This window comes from Alligator mississippiensis, chromosome 12, assembly GCF_030867095.1.
Source record: "Alligator mississippiensis isolate rAllMis1 chromosome 12, rAllMis1, whole genome shotgun sequence".
Lineage (NCBI taxonomy): Eukaryota > Metazoa > Chordata > Crocodylia > Alligatoridae > Alligator > Alligator mississippiensis.
Genome location: NC_081835.1, coordinates 61,973,589 through 61,993,974, shown reverse-complemented (window position 1 = coordinate 61,993,974; position 20,386 = coordinate 61,973,589). Strand labels below are relative to the sequence as shown.

At 49.0% G+C, this 20,386-nt stretch overlaps 1 protein-coding gene across 3 annotated transcripts in view; it reads right to left on the bottom strand.

Moving 5' to 3' along the window:
* The window catches only part of RXRA (retinoid X receptor alpha), a 194,199-nt gene that overhangs the window by 10,298 nt on the left and 163,515 nt on the right, over positions 1–20,386 (bottom strand). For all 3 annotated transcript variants that reach the window (XM_006261955.4, XM_006261956.4, NM_001317143.1), the window contains 4 exon segments: positions 13,616–13,745; positions 8,387–8,519; positions 7,018–7,109; positions 3,385–3,490 (listed from right to left, as the gene is read on the bottom strand). In XM_006261955.4, coding sequence (XP_006262017.1) covers positions 3,385–3,490; positions 7,018–7,109; positions 8,387–8,519; positions 13,616–13,745 — 461 coding nt within the window.

Below are 20,386 nucleotides of genomic sequence, written 5' to 3'. Positions count from 1 at the left end.
AGACACTGGAACTAGGAAAGCGGCATCGTAACCCCCTGCCTCGCCAAAAAAAATCCCATCAGCCACTTTTAATGCATTTCATGAGACTCACTAGGTGCCGAGTGCCTTCAGTGAAGTAATTCAGCATCTCAAAATAGGCAGCATGTCATAGCTCTGCACAGATGTCACCAGAGGTTAGCACATACAGTGCACACACCTCCCTCCTCATCCTCCTCCTCCTCCTCCTCTCGCTGGCTTGGGTAAGCACGGCTCCCTCCCCGCTTGGCTGGTGGGATGGGACCGCCTCCATCTGTACACACTGGCTGAAAGGAGCTCTTTCTCTTCGGTCAGCCTGGCCGAGACACTTTTCATGTTGCACTCACAACCTTTAAAGAAGAGCTGGCAAGCCACAAAGGCCGTGCTCAGGTTTGGAGACACTCTAGTTTTTTAAGAACAAGTCAGGAAGTCCTTCTGCAAGGCCCAACACAGGGCAAGGGGGAAGGGGATTTGGACCAAATAAGTTTGCAACTGCAAAGGGCAGAGAAGCTTTTCCTACCCTGCTTCTCCCCCTCGAGTGGTCCCATCAGCTCTCTTCGCTTTTCTTCTTGCTCAATTTTGGTCTTTGTATAAGTGCTGGGGGGGAAGGGGACACGGACAACCCATCCCTTTAATAATTGAGAATGGCTATAGGTATTTATTTTTATTGTCACTGTGCAATCAGGGCTTTAAAATAAGCTGTGCAACGTAATGGCTGGATCTGGGCCGGCAAAGGGGGAAGGATCCTGTGCACTCCCATCATATGCACACACACACACACACACATATGCACAAATATATTTTTGCTGAGCTGGCGAGAACAGCGGGATGAGGGCCAGGAAAAACAAATCAGCCCTGCCATCCCATTCAGGAAGTTTCACTTTAAACCAAACCAGATGATGGCTGCAGCTCGCAGATAGGTTTAACCGTGAGATAACCGGCCTGCAGCACAATGCGCCGGAGCTGGGATTGGGAAGGGTGAGAATGGGGCTGATTACATGTGGCTGCTTCGTGTCACGTACGCAACCGGCCCTCCCTGCCAAGGGACCCGGGGAAGGGGCTGAGGGGGGGCATACGGCTGGGATGCAGTTTTGTTTGACTTTGGCAGGTTTCCCTGAGCCTGGCTGCTGTGTAGGAGGCTTATTTGGCCAGTGAGTGTTTAATCGCTGTTCCTGTGAGTCGCTGCTCATGAATTTCCACCATTGCCCATGTTTTGAATGAGTCTGAAATCAAGCCTTCACGGTATCTAAAATTCCCCAGGGATAGATCTAGTCTTTAGCAAATGCTCTGGAAGGTGCACAACTACTGAGGATGCACTCGGCTGCACGTTACGGTGATCACGTTGTGCCACGAAGCACGAAGAATGGCCCTTGTTATTTTGAACCTCACTTAGTGAGTAACTGCAGGTCCTCTGTTTAGGTATTGACCCTCTAATCTGTTTTGGTCCCCTGTTTGGCTCCATCCTCTCCATTGCAGAGCCTGGGGCAGGAGGGGTGCAGCAGCTCCCTTGGGATTATCTTTAGCGTGGAAAGTTTTAGGCTTATTGGTGTCAGAGCTTCTCGAAAAGGAGGGTCTAATGGTCCCACCCATTCACGGCAGGAGAACCTGAGGCACAAAGGGGTGAGCTGATTTGTTCAAGATGGTGAGGCAGTGGCATTGCTGGGACCAGAATCCACAAGTCCTGCCCAGCGGACCATATCATCCATCACGGGATGCGCCGAGTATGCCCTTCCACTTTGGTTTCACAGCAATCACTGATGCAGTCCTCAGGGTCCCGGGAACTTCAGTGACGTCTTGTTGTAGTCTAGGATCATCAAGCCATCTGGGTCTTCACGAGATTTGGGAGGGGTGGCATGTGAAACAGTCATGTCCCTTTGCACAGCATTGTGAGAACACGTTTCGGTTTCATCGCGGGGAGGACTGCATTCCCGGTCCCTGCAGCTCACGTTCAAACAAATCCAGAAGTCGCGAGCAAAAAGCCGGGTGGTCACCAGGCTTGAGCCCCACCTTGTAGCCACAAAGCGGTCACAGGCAGGTGGTGTGACCCAACGACTAGCAAACCAGCAGAAGCAGGATAGATTCAGGTGCATGTTTTGTACTCCCTACACACGCCGGGAGTGTGCACATCAGAGGGGTTTCAAGGAAAGCTCACGGCCAGGTTTTCAAACACAGCTCCCACTGCATGAGATGCAGGGCTGGCCGCCTATTCTGAGCTGAAGCAGGCATTGAGCTCTCTTGAAAAGCACTAACAGCAAAAGGCCAGATAAAACTGGGCCCAGCGTGGCTTGAAAACTTCATTATTTTTGCCCCGTCAGATGAATATGAATTGGGTTTGGAACTGAAGACGGGCTCCACCACTTAAGGGAAGTTCATGTTTTTTGATGGGCTCCAAAAAAACCTTCCCCATTGTTTTCCCCAACATCATCCCACCGAGCCCCGACACCTTCCAAACCTCATGACTGGCAGGAGTATTCCCCCAACGCTTTCCCCAGTTACCTGCCAAACTGGCAAGGCACACAAAGCCCTGACCCTACACCCCACACAAGCCAGATCATGTACTATTCAGCCAGCCTGCCCCAGTCCAGCAAATCATCACTTCCAAGCAATGACTTTGGCCAGCTTGTCTCCATCCTTGTTCAAAGAAATTACTGTCATAAAGGGATCCATGATTTTGAACATCCAATAAAGCCAGCTGACCTGCGAGTCCCCTTTTCTCAGCCAGTTTGCCTTGTTGATTGACCTACACATCCCTGCGCTGACATCTACCCGCAGGCCATTTCCAGCTTTTTCCAGCTCTGCAGTGACTGGGAAAATGCACCCACTCAAATCTGGAGAAATGCAGGAAAGCTGTTCCAAATTCCTCCTCCCATTCCCAGCTGTATTGGGAGGAGGTGGGGAGGGCGAGCAGCTTCAATTGAGGCTTTCACTTCCCAGCAGTGATGCTCATCTGCCACTGAAAATTAACTCCGTGTGTGTCTTGTTTTTCTGTGGTTTGCTCTTGGTGGTTTCCAAAAGGGAAACGATACCCCTGTGTGTGCTCGTCCGGCTGCTGTACGTTTCTCCTGCTGCAGCAGGGAACCAGAAGAAAGCCAGAGGATCTACTCTGGGTGCACCCCGTGGAGAAACGTAGCACCCCCGTGATTCAGTTTATGATGGAAGGGGATGAGCAATGATTACCTGTGAGAAAGCTTCTTTCAGGCTTGCAAAGCGCCTGCAATCCCCAGAAGAAAGGTACTGCATGAATAGTACTGGTATTATTTGGCAGAGGGAAGGACAGCATTTGGAAAACCAGCCTTCCTTGTAGCAAAGAAGAAAAAAACCCTCTAGACCAGCCCTTTTTGGGGCTGCCACCCCTGTCCGAGTACTCACCTTCCAGGCTGGTCAGGGTATTTGTGTTTGCAGTATGCCTCTAGCGACGCATATACCTTCTCACGCAAGGCCTCCACCTCGGCGGGGTTGGAGAGACCTTTTGAATCTGAAACACGATAAAGGCCCAGATGAATGCAAGCCCTGGACATTTTCAGGAAAGCAAAAGCCACGAGCATCTCCCAGGAATATCTATTGAGGCACAGGGTGCAGCACAGTCTATCCCAACATGCCTAGCAGAGAGGGCTGGATGGCTCAGGACCCTGGGTCTCAGTTTGGATGCTGGCTTTGTTTTTTGGATAACCAAACAGCATATCAGGGCTCTCAGTAAGGAGGGCTGTAGGGTATCCTCTTTGAAATGAGTCCAGGCTGACTCGGAGGGTGTATGCTCCTGTTCAAAGCCCAGAAGGCAGACTATTAGCAGCTACAGCAGGCAGGAGAATAGAAATGGAGACCCAAGTGCTTTCAGCACCCTTAGCGAGGTCCTCTCCAGGTCAGGGCTGCAGCCTGGCATGAAGGTGGAGCTGGGGACTGGCACAGGGGAGGTAGGAAATTGCATTGGTGGTGTTGTGCCTGACTTGAGGTCTCCCTTACACCTTTGCACTCCACCTTCTTGCAATGAGCATTACCCTTCAAGGCTGAGACTCTACCTCCCCTTGGAAAGCCCACCCTTCCTAGGTCCTAGCAAACCACAGGGGAACCAGGGAAGGGAAGGAAACAGCAACCAATTGATTTCGATAGCCGATTAGGCCTGCTTCCACCCTGTGAGCAGGTGGGGGTGGAGAAGATACAAGGCCAGCTATTGTTTCTACTGTACGGCAGATAATCCTCTTTAAAAGAAAAAAAAGAGAGAGAGGGAGAGTGTGCACGCCAGTAAAGCAAGGAAGGCGGCTCCCCTGGCAGCTCTGGAGTTAGTGCCAGCATCATTTCCAGGGGAGACGGGCAGCACTGGTATCAACCCCACCGTGCTCGAGGGTCAGGAGTTTGGTCTCTGCTGATTACGTCCCTGGCCTCCCTGCTCAGACGTCTGCTAAGGAGCCAACTGGTATTTTTGGCCTATTGCAAAAACCCTGGCTTGTCCCCCACCCCCTTCAAAATACATTGGACGTTGAACCCTTCCCCTCCTCACCCCCAAGCAGCAATAAGCGCCAGCCCCTCCAGAGCTGCTCTGGGTATCACCTGGCCAGCAACAAGGGATGCGTTCTCCAGCCCAGTCCTCAATCCCCCGAGCCACAAGACTCAGCCCTGAAGTTTAAAGACAGTCAAGGAATTGGGACCACGTTAATCCTTCACCTCTTACAGGCTGCTTCATAAAAGGAAAAATGGCACTGGTTGTAGCAGTACCAGTATCCTTGCAAGGAGGATCTGGGCACAAGACGGAGATCACTGAACTGATTTCACACCATGAGAAAGAGTCCCCTCTTACCTGCTGCTCCTCTGTGTTGCCCATACTTTGAGAAGGCTTAAAGCCTAGATGTCCCCCATTGCACACTTACACTTAAAAGATTTCTTAATCTGATCCGTCCCCTCACCCCGAATAATTTCAGATTTGGGTCTGCCCCCTTCAGCGTTTAACCAAACTATTCAGTCCTTCCCAAGAGCCTGACTCCCAGGTACTTTCAGCTTCAGTGCAACGAACAGGGATCTGCATTTTCTCCCATTTTAAAAACTCCCCAATTTTTAGAGTTAAAAAAGTCACCCCCGATCCACATTTTTCCATGATTAAAATGAAACACCACTACATCTACATCTAAATATTAGCGGCACTTCATTTTAATCACGGAAAAATGTGGATTTGGGGTTCCTTTTTTTAATCAGAAAATTGGGGATTTTTTTTTTTTTTAATGTGAGAAAACCAGGTTCCCTGGTAATGAGTTCTGGGAGAGCTCGAGTACCTGAATGCCCTGAAGATGGCTGTTGGTAGCAACTACGGGATCAGTTTGCTTGACTGAAGTCCTATCATTCCCCACTCTTAGCATCCCAAATTGACTGTGTGTGGGTCACTTAGGAAGTCTTACCAAAGGCTTTCAAGCTCTACTGAAGCCACTGGTTTGTGGTTTTCATCCACAGGAGCCCCTGTGGCACAGCCAAGAGAAAAGTCTGTGTTTTGGCAGATCTCTGGATGACTGGGTAAGGGTTTAGCATTCCCATGCTGTTCTCCTTCCCCAGCCCACACCGCCGCCCCTAGGTCTCCTGACCATGTCAAAGTAGGGGGAGCATCTTGTCTGCTTTCAGTAGGACAAAAGGACTGCCAGGGGCCTGACATCCCAGAGAAAATGTGCAATGGGAACCTAGCCAAACTTTTTCTCTTTCACCGTACATGGTCAGGTTCAAACTATGGATAATGAGTTGCTGAAGATTAATGACAACAAAAAAAAAGACAAAACCAAAATTCAAGCTGTCGGCCGTGTTAGAAAAAGCAAGCTAGTAGAGGGCTGGTTACACTTGGAAATCCCACCGCTCGCTATGACAGTGATGGCTCACGGGGAGTGGAGGTGGGACTCATGTCCTCTACTGTCCACGATCACTGGGCTAAAGCTGCGGCTTGCAACCTGCGGTCCATGGACCCTCGGGGGCCCACAGACTATGTCTAAAGGGGTGTGTGAAAAATGACTATGAAAATAAAGTTTCAACTTAAAGAGGTCCACACCGCCATTTGAACTGCAAATGAAAAAGAGATGAAAACCACTGGGCTAAGACATTTTAGACTGCCTTCCAGATATTTCGAGGTCACCGAGACAGACTCTTTCAAGTCTAACCTGGGGTAATAATCTAACCCCCCAAAAAGTCTCTGCCTCTTGTAACCCAACTCAAGGCATTTTGGAGTCTGTAAGGCGCTCAGCGCTGAATCCTGGAAGTTACAGCTAGTGCAGGATAGTAACCTATACCCTTCTCCAGCTGTTGTGGAAGAGTTCACAGCTGAGGCTGATACTAAATTTCCTCACTTGGTTCCTCGTCTTAAAACATCCCTTTTATGGAGGTCAGCTACAGATTTCAGCCGCCTTTGACTCCATGCAGAGATAACAGAACATTTTTGACTTCTAAAAACTGTGTTGCTTTCCCTTAAATGACTCGCTCGTCAGCAAGTTGGCCTGCGGGGGTGGGAGAGTCAAAGGAGGTCGATGCAGCTCTGCCCATTAAGCATCAGCCGAGAATCCAGTCCATCAGATGCAAGTGGAAAAAACTCCGTATCTGAATGTGGTGGAAGTAACCTCCAGTTGAAGCGGTATCCACCCATTTTTACACCAAGAGGATTTGTTTAAGCTAGGCAGAATTCCTGCAAGGCTATTTCATCTGTATCTGGCCTGCTCCTCTCTATGCCCCTTAGTTTGAAAGGGAAATACAACATTTGTTTTAGCACCTGAAGAACTAGTGTGAAGTTATGGCTAGTTCCCTTCCTCCATCAGCCCCGGATGCGATGGCGACTGCCCAGAAAGCATGGATCAGGTCAACAGGCATCCCCCATCCTCAGAGCTCCACTTTGCTTCTCATTCTCCTCTCTCATCCTGTTCTCGCTGCACTTGGTGCCTCAAGTTATTTGTGCTTGGATCGTATAGCCAATAAAAGAAAGAGCCAAGCTAACAGCACCAAGCCAAGAGGGTCCTGGAGCACAAATGAGGGATGGGGCGAACATACCTGGGTTGAAGAGAACGATGGCCCGCAGGCAGCCCAGCTCTGTCTTGTCCATCTGCATGTCCCGCATTTTTGACACGAGTTCTGTCAGTACTCTGCAAAGGACACGGGCACACAATGCATCTGCATTTCATAGATTTCATAGACATTCGGGCTGGAAGGGATCTCTGAAGATCATCGAGTCCAGCCCCCTGCCCCAGGGGGCAGGAAGAAGAGACCCGCAGTTCACATGCCAGACCCTCTGCTAATGTACACTCATGTTACCTCTGCTGAAGTCAATTTTCACCGTGTGATAAATGAATTTAGTCCTCCCCCCATGCTATTATTACACAATTAGGAGCTTCTACAATTCCTATGAGATGCAGTGGGGGCCATAAAGACTGGTTTCGGAGAGATCTGTCGGAGAATGTGACATTGGAGAAGGCCTAAAAATAAAAAGCCAGGTATCCAAAAGCAATTTCCTCTGCCAGTAATTTTTATTGTTCCCTTTGCTCTTACTGCAGGTGTTTGTGTTTAAATGTTTTTCACTTGCTGCCCAACTTTTTCTATTAAATCTTTCAGGGTGGACAGAGTCCCAAGGCTTGTGACCTCACTGGAAAAGAATAATGTCACCCGGGTTGCAGGGGCGATTCTCTCGCAAACTCAATGAGGCAAACATAGTAGCCTCTTATTTTCGACACAACTATCTCCAATAATTATCCATGTAAATGAGGCCCTCAGAATGAGTGAAGCGTGCAATAAATGAGTGAAGCCCTCAGAATGAGTGAAGCAGCATGGAAATCTCATTTTGGAACAACTTTTCTGGGGGGACGACATTAAAAAAAAGCCCTGAGGACAGGAACATGGAGCTGGCTGGAAATTTTTGGTGCTTTTATATTATGAAAATAATAGTATTTTGGTTCAATTAAATAAGAAAAATACGTGAGTGGTTTCTTCGTGACATTATACCCTCCTGGACCCCTGGAAAGATGCACTGATTTTCACTGGGTGGGCCTTTCCAAAGCTATCCTGAATTGATCGTGCCTGTGCACTGAGAAGAAAAGCACTGATGTTACTGCCCAGAGTGATGTTTGTTCCCATACTCACAGTGCGGCTATTGCATCTCAGTCCTGGCCTGCAGCTCCATCCCCTCTAGCCGAGTCCCCCCCAACCCAGCACTTTAGATGTAGACCCCTCACTGCTACTCCAGGCTTGGGTCTCTCCTACCAGGAGATGCTCAATCTAGACTTCAAGGAGCCTTACGGTCTGGAGAAACCATCTAGCGGTCACTCAGGGATCACAAAAATACAACAGGAGCACGGCTAGATGGAGTGAAGATGGGCAGCCATCCCCAACCCCACCCAATCTTCATCACACCAGGCCTTGGACCCACCTGTCAAAGATGGCACCGACCCCTGCGCTGTGCGCGCTGTTCCGATGGACGTGGAGGCCGGTAGCTAGGAGGATCCCGTCTTTCACAGCTATCGAACGGTGGGAGAAGGAGGCGATGAGCAGTTCGTTCCAGCCTGGAGAGAGGAGACAGGGAGGGACGAGGGTGAGTACCAATGGGTCCTGCAGGAATCAGTAAGGCCCCATCCCTGACACTAACCCCTTGCCAGAAGGGAAGAAGGTTTGAAGCAACTGAGCTCTGCTCTCCCCGCTTCATTCCTGGGTGCCCCTCCCAGGAAACACCAAGCGAGACACCAAATAGTCTCCAGAAATACCCCTTCTCCTGCTTGTCTGAAGGGACAGCACTGGGAGAAATGGGGCACTGGAAATGTATGCAGGGAATAAAGTCCCAAAGAAATGCAAAAACCTCTAGGGTTCAGAGATGATATCTTTTATCAAACCAACTAAGAAATGGCAAAAAAAATTACCCTGGGAATAAAGTCCATCTTTTCTAATTGGTCATAAGACATTCCCAACCCCAATTAAGAGGGCATTCCTCTGACTGCCTAGAGGCAGGGACCAGGCAGCTGCAATAAGAACAAGGGTCAAGATATAGGGTTGGCTGTAGAAAGTGGATTAACCATTCAAGGTGAGTGGAAAATTGCAGGAATCGTGCTGGCAGGTGGGAACGAGCTTCCTCCAGGTGGCTTTATTATATCAACAGTTGGACTCTGCAATTGCAGACCCAGGGCTGGACCCAACGCTACTCATGGCCAACTTGAGAACTTCCCCTCTTCCAGCGTGCAGGCCCTACACAGCTATGACACCGCATCTTGCCCCAACCTGCTTTCCCCTTCTGGTACTTGCTAGTTGCCCACACAGCTTCAAGACCACTTTCTAGTGCCTCTCAAGCTACAACAGTCCCGGGCCTCTCAAAGTACGGGGCACAAACTGCACGTGAAAAAGTGCCATGGCTCCGTGATCTCAGCCAACGTGTGCATGAATACAAGTCTTCCAAATAGAGGGACTTTGTGGGTAATCCACATAATCTCCATCATGATTTATCGGTGTTTAGCACCTACAGGACCCAAACAAGATGGGAGACTCACTTATGGGGTGTGCCTGAATACACGAAGACAGCGAGAGAGAGTCCCTGGCCCAACAGAGCACATGATCTAAGCAGATAGGTCAATGGATGGGGAAATGAGCCATTGGAAACGGATGCAGGGAATAAAATCCATCTTTTCTAACCCCAATTAAGAAGGCGTTTCTCTGACTGCCTACAGAGAGGGACCTGGAGGCTGCAACAAGACCGAGGGTTAGCATTACCCCCATTTTACAGCAGCAATCCGAGACCAGGCTGGTTTACCCAAGCAACCCGTGTTAGAGGTGGGTAGTGAATCCCCTGCAGCTCCAACCCAATGCCCGAACTACATAAGCATCACTTCCTTTGAAGACCACTAAACCTCTGTGGGGAATAAAAAAAAAAAAGACACCAAGGTTTCACACAGTGGTTTCACTTGTGGAGTGGATGTAGGCAATGATCAGCGAAGCAGTCAGCACCTTCGCTCCCAGAACCACCAACCCTTCCTCCTGATAACCGCTCCGTCCTAGTAAACTATCCTCGCGCCTCAAATACCGAGGACAACCCCGTTCCCCCATCTTAGACCCGTTGGCAGCCTGCTATCTCAAGTGTCAGGCCCACCTCTGGTCACCTCAATCATCTCCATTTTAAGCCCAAATTTGAGAAAGGTAGGAAAAAAACTGCCATGAAAGCAGACTTAACGTGTTGGGTTTTCTTGCCCTTGAGGAAGTTTAAGAAGGAAGGATTTTAAATGATTAAAGATTACGCAAGCAAGGCTGACTGTGGGCCTGTCTCGCTCCTGCTCCTCCAAAGATCTGACTTCTATTTAATTTTGCCTCAGAGGATGCATGAACAAATCCAACCGACGCTCTTAGCTAAATTTTAATACTTGAATATTTCATGGGCAGCTGTTCTCAACAGACTGCGCTCTACACTCAATAATAGATAAAGCCACTGGTTAAAAGACTTCAGGGAGGTTATCTGAGGCCCCGCTTGATGGAGACACTTGGAGTTTTGATTGTGTCGGCGTTAGTCCCGGTGCTGTCTCTTCCAGATCCCAACGCTTGGCCTTCCTCGGTAGGACCGGCCTCGTGAGCACGCCATTAGGATACAGTACAGCAATGCCAAAGGTCAGAGCTGTAGCAGAAATAATGATGCTATGGAGATCGCAGCCTGCTTTGGCCCGTGCAAAATTCAACACGTTGGAGCGGACACACTCGACAAGGCTCCCCCAAGTCACTGGGACAGGATGATCGAGGGGAGGCGGGAGGGAAAGGAGATCCACTGCAAATGGACCTGAATCTGGCGTGGCTTGCATTTTAACCCTGAGGACGTCGTTCCTGAATTGCACCAGAATAAATGAGAGAGTCATGTTTATTGAAAAAGGCAATGCACCAGCAAGGTTAGGGTCACCATCAGGGAACTTGGACCTCAGATTTTGGTTCTCTTCCTATCAGGCTGGTTTGACAGAATCTAAAACCATAGTAATGATTTTTTTTTTTAAGTCAATACAACAGTTGTTCCTTGCCTGGATTCAACTCGTCTCCTCTGGGGTATATTTGTACAGAGATCCCATTTTGATCCCATTTGCCTAGTTGTTTGGGGGGTTTGGGGGGTTTTTTTTAACCCCAAATGCTTCTCTAGCATGATGCTTGGGGAGTGCTCTTCAGAAATAACTGTTTGCTGGTTCCATAGAAGGCTTTGCAAACGCGGCTTTATTAAGTCCTCAAACACCCCTGAAAACAAGGGGAAGTATTATTATCACAGCGGCGGTGGCGGCACAAGGAGCGGTCATGTGATCCGCCCAAGATCAAGAGCAAGTGACGGAGCTAGAAATACAACCCCGGAGTCCTGATTCCCAGACTACAGCTATAACCACCAACAAGGCATGTGACTTGCTGTGACAATGAGAATTAACTCGCAGTGAAAAGAGAGGAAATTCAAAACCGATAGAAGGAAATGCTGTCTCCGCATGCACGAGTAAAACATGGCACTTGTTGCTGTAGGGTCATGGAAGCCAAGAATTTAGCAGGTGCCACAGGGGGAGCGGACACATCTGTGCATCCCCAGAGAGTGCAAGGGCCATCTGCTTTTGTGCATCATGGCTCAAAATGACCTCTCCAGGTTGAGACCTGGATTATCCCGCCCCTGCCTACTACACAGTGCTTACACCTTTCTCTGGGTTTGGCCGCTGGATGTGGGGCTCAGGTCTGAATAGTTTCTGAGCTCCTAACAGCTAACAAATGCATGCTTGAGCATGGTCCACAACGGCACCGGGGTTGTAGTAGTGCATATTTTGGAGTTGTTGAGAAGTTTTCAAAGTCCTAAGAAATCTGAAATGCGACAGTGAAGACCGATTGCTAACTTGACTTCCCCAACCTAAGCAATGTCCTGTCTATAGTGACCGGGTCCTTTCCAAGTAAGATCAGAAGAATGCAGTGGGGAAAACAATCAGGCGCTTAATACTGAGGTTTTTCTACAAAAATACACTTTGGGGAGGGGAAAAAAAAAAATCAGTGGAGAAGAGCTAGAAATGAATGAATGGCTAAAAACTCGGGAAACCATCCCTTGTTATAACTACAGAAAAGGATGCCTTCTATGTAAATTCAACAGCAACTCCCTTCATCGACTTCATTGAGTCTTTGGCTCTTCTCCCTTCTTGGAGATAAAAGCTTTCCTGGTATTTCTCTGCATTGCTGTGTATTAATTGTGTCATTCTCCCTATGGTGAAAGGTTATTTTTTGAAGCAGACAATAATGCAGCATCTCCCGGCGGAGACTGTCGCACTCTGGGACACATCACCTCCTCTGGAAGCCCGGTCCACAGCTGGGTCCCCCTGATTGAGAGAACATTTGTCCTCAGTGCTTACATGCTTAATCCTGGTCTGTACTCCACGTGACCAGGATGCAGAGCATTGCATAGCTAAGCAAGGACCCCATGTCTTCCAGTCCCCTGGCTTTCCTAGCGACCGCATTTTGAAGACCATGCAAAATTTCCAACTCAGTCCTCCAGATATTATTTGAAGACATTTCTTTGGCAGCTAGAAACCCTAGCTGAGTGGAGGCCCACTATGCAAGGCACTGTTTGTGCGTATACAGAGAATTTACAGTCTCAACAGACAAGGCAAAAGAAGCATTATGTCCATTTTACAGATGAGCAACTGAGGTGCAGAGTGACTAAGGTCGCACAACGATCCCAGGCATGGACGCCAGGTATCCTGAGTCCCTGCCTTGTGCTGTAACCCCAAGACATCCCCCTGGAGCACTATACCTCACCAGTACACCAGAGCTCTGATTTCTGATTTACCAAGCACTAAAGTGCACAGTGCAGACCTATGAATTATGGCATTCTTCTTCCAAGGTCATCCTTTTCGGGAAGCAGTTTTAATAACGTAACGCACTCACAAAGAATCGGGCTTCCACTTTTGTAAGCAGGCAAACTACTCCGGGGGAACAAGCTGAATCCTCTTTGATTGGCTTGCACAAAGTTTCATACCCGAGCCCACACTCATGCAAGTTCTCACTTCTCCAATCTCGCCCCTTCCACTCTTTTGTGCACAGCTTCTAGCGTTTGGGCTGAAATGTGCTTAATGGAACAAGGCATTTTTCACACCTAGCTGCTTTTGATCCCCTGAAGCCCCTATCGGCAGGTCTCCTGCGGCAAAAGGAAATTCAGCGTGAGCCTACAGACTGTTATTTTTTCATCTGGGTGGGTGGGGAAGGAAGGGTCGTATTTTCCCCATTTCTGTTTCTCATTATGACCATTTTAGGACATTTCACAAAAATCCCAAACCCGATCTCTTTCCAGTTGCAGAGCGAGAGGGAAGGTATTACACGGTCCCTTCGGATTTTAACAGCCCATCAAACTTCTGCTACAGTCATCTCTGCAATTGCCTATCATCACAGATTAAATGGACCGATTTGCAGCTGGCTTAACGTTTTGGACCGTGCTCGGTGATGTGTCTCTTGAGGCTTTTCAAATTCTACCGGGCAACTGAATGATCAGAGGCTATAACTCAGAAGCAACTGGTGACCTTCTAGCTGTATTGTACTCGATAGAAACCTAATACCCATCCCCAGAAGAGGGTACCACCTGCCCTGACCTGTCTTGATAAGATCTCCCTCCTATACCTTCCCAGTGAGGACTCACCTGCTCTGAGCAAAATGACCTGGTCATCCAGCGGCAGCTCCGAGAAGTGGGGGATTCTCTTTGCCCATTCCACCAAGGTGAAGAGCTGTTTGTCCGCTGCTTGGCATATGTTGGTTACCGGGTCGTTGGGCTGCAAAGAAAAGAGCACTTAGCTGGAGGCACCATGAAGGAGGAGGTTTAGAGAAGCTGCTGGGATGGATCCTCTCTCTCTGAGAAACTTTAGGAGCAAGATCAATTGTTCCATGCACTACCTTGCATTGCCCCCCCACCTGTGTGTGACCTTCCCAGGCTAGACATGCATCTTAGGAGACATGTTGCATGGTTGGGGGGACGTTTAGCATGTGCCCACACAAGCAAACTGAGGCCAGGGGTTTGGGCACTAAGGGGAAATGCATTGCTCGTTGCTTCAGAGACATCAGTTCCATCTCTGCTGCTGATGTTTTATCACCCAGGGACCTGGGAACGGAGACGTGGCTAATTAGACCCACCTACAAAGAAACCACCAACTCCTCGCACCAGCCCATCAGGCTCTAAGGCGCTGAGCTTACTGGCTTCTGTGAACTTTTTCAGGCAGCATGGGGGAGAGCTGACAGAGTCCTTCCACGTCATTCTGCTCATAATGATCTGTATCAGAGTAGCGTTGAACAGTACTGAGATTACCTAGCCCCAGCGCACAAGAGGTCCTAGGGAGAGTTTGCCCTGTAGCACTTACAACCAAAGGCAGCACAAGGTGGGAGGAGAAAGGCAGGGAAAGATGTAGTTGCTTGCCCGGTGCAGGTCTGTAGTACCAGAGCTGGGAACGAGCCTCAGTGTCTTAGGGCATGTCTACACATGCATTAATGCGCTTTAGTTAACGAGCATTAAATCTAGTACCTCCATCCTGAGCTACTAGGAAAATGTGCATTTGCCTGGCATAAGTAAAGTGCGTGCTTTTTAAGTGATGCTTAATGTGCATTCGCTTATTTTAATGCTCATTAGGTAAAAAGCACTTTTTTTACATAATGCTTTAATGAGCATTCAAATAGATTAATGCACATTAAAGTGTATGTATAGACGTGCCCTTAAGACCCAGCCCAGTGCACTGCCCAATAGACCCTTCCATCTGCCAGCGATCCTCAACCAAGATGCCGTGGCCTCACGTCTCAAATCCTGTGCAATATTAGCACTGTTAGGTGTGAAATCACCTACGCATGATTTACAAGATAAACCCAGAGGTTTCAACTAGGAATCCAGAGTCAGCAACCTTCAGACCTCCTGTGGGGTCTTTTTGAGCCCTCTGCAACAGAAGAATTGCTCTGTTGTTTTTCTATAGTCAAAAACTGAGTGGAAGCTAAAAGCTGGCAGTTTGCAAGCGGGGCCTTGAGTCCAATGAAGGAGGCTTAGAGACAAACCAGGTTGAGAACCACTGCTCTGGCCGGTGCAAATCTGGACCTTTACCAAGCCAGAACAAAACGAAAGAAAGGGAGGAGTGTGTGTGGAGGAGGAAATCCGCTTTCTCCCAGCCTCCTGCTGCTTGGGAGGGTGCTGTTCACATGTTCGGAGCGCCAGGATCTCGTAATTCAATAAAACACAACAATGGGGGCATTAAAACCGGAGGAAAATCCTTCCCTTTGAAATACGACCCAATAACAAAAACCATCTGCTCTTCAGTAGGACACGCAGCCTAAACAGACAAAATCCCTGTTTAAAGGAGCTGCTAACAGCTCAAGTGGGTTTGTGATTACAGATTGTCCAACCCTGGTGGAAGAAGGGAAGAATTATCGTGTGTGTGTGTGTGTATACACACACACACACACACACGAACTTCAGTTCACATCTCTAAAGGGGTATGCATGAGTCTACATGTGCGCACACAATTATAGACCTCCGTTTCAAAGCAGAAGTGCCGTTCTTGTCCTCCTTACAGCAGTGTTTACAACAAGAACAGAGAATGTGAATTTATTTTACCGGCGGACTGCGTGGGGAAATCAGAGTAACCCAGGGAAGCCTGTGTACGAAGATATACTACCTGTGCCACCTATCCATTTATGAGCAAACGTTACCACCCTTGCTGACAATGAGCCGTGCGTTATCTATGGACTAGTCCTCATTAAAGCAACGATGCTTTGCAGAGCAAAGCGCGAGTCTCACAGGTGCAAAATGTGATATGCTTATTTGTGCTGAATAGGAATTTACAGGATTAATCCCACCAAAGCCAGCGGGAGCTCATGGTATTGCAGTCGGTCCTATTATGAGTCTATATAGTCTGTATTCTCCATGGGGGGAGATGTCTCTTTCCCTGCCTTTTTCACAGCCTCAAGTGCATGATCGGTTTTTAGAACCTGTATCCAGACAGCAGACGTATTACTGACCCAGATGCATTCAGGGATGTTCCTGTCTAACAGATGAGGTCTTGAAGGAACAAGACATGCAATGCAGCAAGCTGGACCAATAAGCAGAGTCTCTAACACTGTAGAAATAAAAATCACTCGGGATGTGTCTGAAGTACCTGCAGTCACCTCTTTACCACTAAAAGAGAGAATGGCCATAATAATACCTTCACAGGCCATCCCAAAAGCCCAGGAGACATTGCATCTGGGAACTGATGTAGACCTATGAATGTACTGGGAGCAGGAAGAAATGCAAAAAGCTAGAACTCTTGCTTCAGAAATGATAGCTTTTATAAGACCAACTGAGAAATTGCCAAAAAAAAAAATCATTTTCTGATCCCTGGGGGCAGGAATGTGGGGGAAGGATGTATAACCAGGTCCTGGCTTTCGTACGGTATGCCCACCTGAATAGGAGGAGAGATGGGGTGAAAGGAGAATTCGGAAAGGAAATGATCAAGTTTTAATGACCACACCACAACTAAGACCAGAAAGGGGCCGCTTAGAGAGACAGGATCCTTCGGAAATGCGGTCTACAAGTCAGGACCACAAAAAAAAAAACAGCACAGCGAGCAAGACGGAAAAGGGAAAGTGAGGAAGCAGAAAGGGAGCCGAAGGGAAGGAAAGAGTGGTTTCTAAAGGAGCGCTGAGGTCCCGTAAGCCAAACAGCTCCCTGTTGTTTTTTACCTTGATTCTTCGCGACTCAGAAACTGCTTTAATCATTTGAAAATATGGATCCATTGCAGAGAAAAGTGTTAAAATTAAAATATTGAAAAATATCCGCTCTCCCCCAACTTTTTCCAACTAACACACAGGAATCCCAGTCTTTTGACCCCCAGACATCCACGCTCTTAACCTCTTAAAAGAAACCACGATGCCGCTCGCGAAAGTGCCTACCCTAGATTATTCTGCAGCCACATAAAAGTAAATGTTAACTTAGCACCTAGATGGCCAACAGCTCAAATCCTCGGTACTTAAAAATAACAAGCACTTGGCAAGTGTTAAGTCACCGGAGTATTTTCACCTGTTACTTGTAGAGATGGATGGGTGCAGTCTTGGGTTTAAGGCTAAGTTCAAAGGTGCTGGGAATTTCTGAAGAGTTTTTGCCCTTCTTGCTCCTTCCTTGCTTTAAGGGGCACGAGGGAAGCCAGGTAGCAGGCCAACATGGCCTGGAGGCCTGGGGCCACAGAAAGAAGTGCTCTACTTTGTGGATTTAGGCAGGCGAGGTTATTTGGGTAAATGCGATATCTTTTATTAGACCGATTAAATAGTTGGAAAAGTTGTTCTTTGCGAGCTTTTGGGTACAAACACCCTCCTTCAGGCAGAGGGAGAGTCACTGTTAGGATGGGTGCTCTTCCTTGGAGGCGTCAGGTTGAAAACAGAGAGTACAGGGCTGCCCAAGGGGCGGCAGGGGAAGTCATGAGGCAGATCCCCCTCGTTTTAGCAGCATCCGCATCTAATCATCCCACCTCCCACACTGGAAGGGAGCTTGAATCCCAACACCAGTTACAACCCCACTCAGCAGAGACTGCAGGATGCACTGCTCGCCCATGCTGCCTTTCACCCAAAGTCCTGAAGTGCTATTAGGAAGGGTTTTTAAACCCAAAAGCTTGCTAAGAATTTTTTTTTCCCAACTATTGAAGTTGGTCTAATAAAAGATATCAGATTCACCCAAAAAACCTTGTCTGCCATTAGGAATGAGGTCAAGCCTTATCATCCTGGTGAGGCAAGGGGAAAAATGGTCCTTGATGTACATGGCGGGCAGCTGGAGAATAGGGAGTCGCAAAAGCTACCATTTCAGCAGTGGCCAAAGATCTGGGCGGTTCACCTGGAGAAGAAAACGTCTCTCCAAGCTGAACTCCCCACAAAACTGAGACAACTGGAATGACAAGTCACTTCCAAAAAACCTAGACCCTGGCAGCTCAGTCCTTCCTCGCGATACAAGTTGAAGTCAGAGCTGGGAGAAGAGCCCAGCTCTGCTTCTCCGTGTGCAGGAATGATGGAGACGGCCGTCCAGTTCACATGTGCACACTCAGCTGGGAGACTATGTGCTCGAGGAGACTCCCACCCGACAGGGAAACCCATTGTTTTCAAGCTGCGTGCATTAAAACAGGAAATTCTCATGAAAAAAGCTCTCTCAACAAAGGCTGTTTGATTTTCTTCTGCTTCTGAGAGTTGGGCTTCCTCCATGAGGCTTCCCCTCCGGAGAAGATGTGCAGCGAGTTAAGCAGCCGGGCATGGCTCCATCTTTAAGAGCACAGAGATTAGCACTGTGGACTCGGGGCTTTGTTTAAACCTCCCCTCCGGGGGCTAATGGGTCCAGGGGTCACGTCCTCGATGACTGGAATGAGTGCTGACGAGGTTGGGAGGCCGTCCCCATCAGCCCATGCCAGGGCCGGAGAGGAGAGACAAGCCCATGTCCGTGTGATAGCCCTTTCCAAGTGCTTTAATTATACCTCACATCTCCATTCTGGGAACAGCCACAGTGTTTACGGGCAGAATTTTAATCACCGTAGCATGAGACGCAGCTAACATTATCGCCCTCGCGAGCTGGAAAAACTCTGCCTGCCTCCAACGAAATCATCTGTTGAGAGCTTTTGGAAACCCTCCTCGGCCCCTGGTAAGCAAATCCTTCCTGCGGCAAATGAAATGGGCACGGTGCTGGAGCGTGACAGCGTGAAAAGGACACGCCGGCACCTGATCCTTCTGGAGAAGATGAGCTTGGAGGCATCTTCCAGAAAACAGTGACCTGAAACCCTCCCTGCAAATGCCAATTAAGAGCTAATGGGGATGAGGCCTCTCAGTTACAGGTCGAGGTGATGCTGACGCTGCAGAAGCCCGAGGCTCAGGCCCGCTCCACTGATCGGGGCAGAAGGGCAGGGAGAGGGGTGGATCGGTGGAGGCAAAATTCAGCACTTGTTATGCAGTTCAAGGTAAAGCGACCAGCTTTCATCCAACAAAATCTGGGACACCGCCCCAAATCCGCCATGGGCAGCTGAGAATAGGCCTGAACTTGACCATCAGTTTTGCAGCCAATGTCTCCATGGGGTTTTTGCATGCTGGCCTTCATCAGGGCACTGCCTGGAGCCAACTTTGGACACAGCTGCTCAAATCTGGGACAGACGTCCCGCTCTTCAAATTCAGTCCCAGATAATCCAGGACGATTGGCTGATTTTTAATTGTTGGGGTCAATAAATGAAGCCAGCATCTAACCTCAGGGCTGCAGGGGACAGTCAGCTACCTAGAGATGGGCAACTACCTTTCTTCTCCACAGACGCATTGCAAAGAGAGGAGAGTCCCCACAGCAGGCATGTGCCAGGGCTGCTCAGCACCGTGGAGGGTTTTCCGATACGGGCTATGTGAAACCAGGACTGTCTGAAGTGGAGGCTGGAGCTACGTGAACTTATTTGACGTATGGTGTCACGACGAGCAACTCCCCAGCTGCCACGGCACAGAGGTGCAATCGTGCTGTCGGCGGGCATTTTAATGGAGAGCATTTAAAACTCTGACTCTCGGAGCTGCAGCACAACACGCAGGTCTGCGCAAGCTAGAGACAGGTCTGCGCATGACTGCAACGATGTTAGATCGCTTCCACTTGGTTGCCTTCAAAAAAGGCAAGCGGATCATAAGGTAGATGGGCTCAAATAGCTACATTTCTTCAGTCAATATGCACCCCTCCATCCACACAGACAACCCCTTGCTAGCCCAGCAGGACTGGAGCTGCCAAAATGCTCCAAGCATTGGCACACGTCACTGCGTAAGACATCATCCAGCCTCGTTTTCTTATGCAGAGCTCTGCTCTTCCCTGGGTCTCACTCCAGCATGCTCATAACCAGCCTGAGCAATAGCATCCTTCTCCGCAGGGGGATCCTTTTGGGATCATTGCATTGTCATTGCATGGACCCGATGCTTTACCTGCTTAGAAAGCCAGGCTTATATGCCACCTCCTAGATTTCCTGCTCTCACAGAGGATGGGGGAGTCACTGGAGCTTAGTCTCACAGGCCTGGGAAGAGATTGTCACGGCCCGAGCGGTTGGAAGGCAGGCAGATCAAGTCCCGGGGACTGTGATGGGAAGGGCCCTGGCATCCTCAACCCAAATCTGGCACAACCTCGAAGGAAGTCCCTGCCATCGTGTTTGATACCCAGGTGCCAGAGAGCTGCGAGTGGCAGCGCTGAGAACAGATGCTCTACGGTCCAGGGGCATTCATGCAAGGACCCAACATAGCAGGCTAGTGGGAAAGAGCTTGGATTTGATTCTGTCTCTATTAGGCACTGAATTTGTCTGCCTTTCCATCACAGTGGCTCTCCAGGGAGGCCTGAAAGAAGGGCAGACAGACTTCTCTCTCCATCCTCGTGACCTCATCGCTGCTGAGCCACTGATCTTGTACATCTGTTCAACCTGCT